The 4059-nt window shown below is 35.4% G+C and overlaps 1 protein-coding gene across 1 annotated transcript; it reads left to right on the top strand.

Moving 5' to 3' along the window:
• The first annotated feature begins 723 nt into the window (after positions 1–723).
• LOC122275194 (sigma factor binding protein 1, chloroplastic-like) lies at positions 724–3395 on the top strand. Its single transcript, XM_043084172.1, has 2 exons — positions 724–1445; positions 3175–3395. Exon 1 carries the CDS (start codon positions 964–966, stop codon positions 1417–1419), a length of 456 nt encoding a protein of 151 aa, XP_042940106.1. The 5' UTR covers positions 724–963; the 3' UTR covers positions 1420–1445; positions 3175–3395.
• The last annotated feature ends 664 nt before the right edge of the window (positions 3396–4059 follow it).

Here is a 4059-nt window from a genome sequence, read left to right as displayed (position 1 = left end):
TTTTTTTAAATTTTTAAATAAAATGAATATTAAAAAATAAAAATATAATAATATTTTATTTAATTTTTAATAAAAACTCATATCATTTTATTTAAAATGTGTAATCAAACGAATGCTCAGTCTCATTTTATTTCATCCGGATAAACAAAGGATTATAGTATTTATGTAAGATATATGGTGCGGCTGATGTTCCTGAGATTTTACCCGCGAGGCAAATCGGATGAGTATCGAATCCAAGTCAAGCCAGCTCATCCCAGTGACCGCTTTCGAGTACTACGACGTCATTATGATGGCGTGCGATGACGTCACAAAATCTATCCGGATTTCCGAGATGACCACTTCGAAAAATTGAGTTATAATCATAATTGATTGAGTACTAATATATAATTATTATTATATATTAATTAAAAAATAAATTTTATTAAAAATAATATTAATTTAAAATTTAAATATAAAAAAATTAATATTAATATATAAATTAATACTTAATTTTATTTGTACGTATTAAAATTCGCGCTAGAATTATCATCTGCATACGAAGGCTTCGATAGATGCACTGCTGACGACACGGAAATCAGCTACAGCAGCGAGCACTCCTTGCTTCCAGTACTCTCACCTTTAAGCGCGTGGAAAACCAATCAAATCTTATAATACATCTTGTCGGTTCACGCGCTGTCGTGGTTGGATCTCTCTTGGGAATAGCAACTAATCCAACCACTTTCTAACTTCTCTCTACCCTTTCGTTAATTTCCCATCAATTATCTTTCGCACGAGTCTCACCATTTTCTTTCTCCGAAACCTGCTTATGCTCTGAGAGACTGAGAGAGAGAGAGAGAGAGAGTAGAGCCTCCTAGCTAGCTCTCAAATTATAACCAGTCGTTATTTCATGCAAAAAAAATATATTATCCTTTTGAGCCTCGAGCGCTAGTCGTTTGTTTTTTTAATCCCCACCTGCAATCAACAATGGACAATAATCTACCAATCAGCGTGCACCAGAGAAAAGCTGTCAAAAAGACCAAATCCAAGAAGAATATGCCTATCAAGGTGGTGTATATCTCCAATCCCATGAAGGTCAAGACTAGTGCCTCCGAATTTAGGGCCTTGGTCCAACAGCTCACTGGCCAGGACGCCGAGTATCCGGTCCCCGCCAAGTTTTTATGCACAGATAACGATGTCGGCGGTGTTCAAACGGTTCCTGGTCCGGTCATGAAGGCCGGCGGCGATGATTATTCGCCGGAGGCTCCAGTAGTTGACCTCGGTCCAGAGCAGACGGAGAGTTCGGGTTACCAGTTCAATCCGTACGATGATGATGATGATGTTTTCACGCCCCTGCAGATGATAGAGAACCTGCCGGCCGCCGGGGGGTCTTTCTTTCCCTCAAGTGTGTTCTATGAATCCCCTCAAGTTGATGTGGTTTGAAGGCTGGATCCAGATGTGTGAATTGAGTAAGCTCCCTGAGACCCAGCCACAATAATAATTATATATATGTGTTCTCTTGTATGTTGTACGTACGTAATTGGAGGCCGTATGTGTTTGAATCTTTGTATTTAACCTTGTTTGGGTAAAAATATCTAATAACCCAGAGCTACATGAAGCTGTACTGTCGGCCATCCGGTTTGCTTCGGTAGCTTTAATTCTGTCTTCCTAATTCAAGGTTTTAAGTGCTAATCCGGGAGTAATACTACTGTAGATCAGATCATAAAGAACTAATTGATGGGAGCTGAAACTTAAGCTAAAAGTTGTGGTGAAAGTGCAAGAGGCGAATTTGGGACCCGGTTTACTTGAAATTGCTAGCTAAGACAAGTACAAGGCATTCAGTCATAGGAGCAGCTGTTCTTGCAGGGAAAAAAGACAAAAAAAACCTAGTCATGAATCCAAAACATGACTAATTAACGTACTAATCTTTATGCTTTGATATGAAATAGTTTAGTCCGGTCGTTTATCAGAGGTGGTACCATATATACTAGCTAGTACGTGCAAAATCTGGGTGGAAAAGGAAAGCGAAAATTAGCAGTTTGAATTTATTTTCTAGCTAGATGGTTTCATAAAGGAATTAAGGTTAATTTTTTGATGACAAAGTTAAACTTTGTACAACTTTTAATTAGCATGCATCTCATGAAAATGGATGTACGGTTGCGCACCTTTAGAGCATTCTCATATGATTTCTTACAATTTTTTTTCTAAATTTTAACTAAAAATTTTCTCTTAAATTTTATTTATCTTAAAAAACTTCTTATATCACATTATTCTTTATCATTTATCTATTTTATTCAAATAATTTTTTAATACTTTTTGTTATTATTATTTCTATATCTTTAACAATTCCTTATAAAATATATATATAAAAAGTGCTTTAGAAGATGAACAGTAACCATTTCTAAATATAGAGAGTTACTGTTTACGTCCTAAAACTTTTATTTAAAATAGAGAACCGGATAGAAAGGTAGTTTTATCATAAAGTTAAGTTTATTTCTTAAAATTTAGAGATTTTGAGAGTTTTAAATAACCGGATGTGAATGATATTGATCCTTACTAGGATAAAGAAACACAACAGTTATTCCTTGCAATGGAACTTTATATCACAGAACACTAATCCCAAATTCCCATGAAAATCACGAGGAAAGAAAATAATTATATATACCAAAACTATTGCTTTTTTACACGCGTCATGTGTGTTGGGAGTCGAAGGTCTCAAATGCTGTTAGAAACTTAGAAGGTAGCAAGCAGCTGGCCGATGTGTGTCGCATTTTCTGTGAAGCATGCACAGGAAAATTAACTGGCTCATGTTCAATTAAAGTCCGAATGTGACAATACCAGATGGTGAAATGCATGTTTTAATTTATTGTTCCCGACTCCCCTATATATCTAGCTGTATGAAGACGTAAGAGGCTACGTAACGCATGCATCATGTATGTATGTACGTACGTAATTAGTGTCTGCTTCCGCTTTCCGGCGTCAGCTAGTACGTACTATATATCTATATATATTGGCCTGATTTGCAGATTGTGGTACATATTATAGGATAAAATTAAAGAGAGTTTTTTTTTTTTTTTTGTATTTATAAGGTTTTGTCGTTTGAATAGTTTCTAGGTTCATTTTCCAAACTTAGTTTTGGCTTGTTGTGGTGATGATAATATTGATTGTTTGAAAAAGATGCTTTCCTTTCCTTCACAGGGAGGGCGATGGACATAACCTGCCAGGCCAGCGCTGTTAGTCTTGTTAGATCATGTTTCTATCTCTGACATAGTCATCCAGCCTGATCAATTAGGATTGCTAGCTATTCAGTATTAATTCACTATTCAGATTAATTTCGCGTGTGTGCGTGTGTATATATGAGAGCTAGCTAGAGAGAGATCTATATTAATTAATTCGATCGGGTATCGTCCAAATCCTAGCCTAGAGAGAGAGGGTGCAAGTAACCTGCATGTATTCGTCTTCCTTCTGAGAGATCTAATTTGCAGCATCATCTGATCCTTTGGAGCAGGCCGTATATATATCATATATGAGATCGGTAGGAGAGTTATTAGTCGTTTGATCCAATGCATTCATATATTATATATATATATATATATATCTAATGTGTATATATGCATGTGCAGAGAATTAAGAATAATTTTATGGATCGACGATTCCCCCCCCCCCCCCCCCCCCCCCCCCCCCCGCGCCGCCCACCTCACCCAAACGTTTTGGATTGGTAAACTCTCATGTTGCATGGGTTGAATTATGATAGAGGTTAATAAGAATAATGAGTTTTGACTTTTTAATGATCTTAAGTAGAGTGTTACGAGAAACTCTACTACTATTTATAATTTTATTATTATTTTTTACATATTTTTTATTACTATTTACTATTATATAATATTCTATCATTACTTTTTTATTACTATTTAAAGAATATTTAAGATCACCTCACTACTAAAATGCAACATAAAGCCATGATCATAATCCTCTCCACAAAAAATATGTACTCTTTGAATACAAAAGCAATTGTACTTACATTGATCATAATTTTTTATCTTCTAATTAACGATATAATATTATAAGTTGTAAAAGGCGTTT

Source organism: Carya illinoinensis, chromosome 9 (genome assembly GCF_018687715.1).
Source record: "Carya illinoinensis cultivar Pawnee chromosome 9, C.illinoinensisPawnee_v1, whole genome shotgun sequence".
NCBI classification, from domain to species: domain Eukaryota; kingdom Viridiplantae; phylum Streptophyta; class Magnoliopsida; order Fagales; family Juglandaceae; genus Carya; species Carya illinoinensis.
The sequence above is the reverse complement of the archived record's forward strand: the minus strand, read 5'-3'. Positions and strand labels throughout refer to the sequence as shown.

What these genes read in the sequence shown, in the direction of transcription:
- LOC122275194 (XM_043084172.1), top strand. Translation starts at nt 964, where the DNA reads ATGGACAATAATCTACCAATCAGCGTGCACCAGAGAAAAGCTGTCAAA.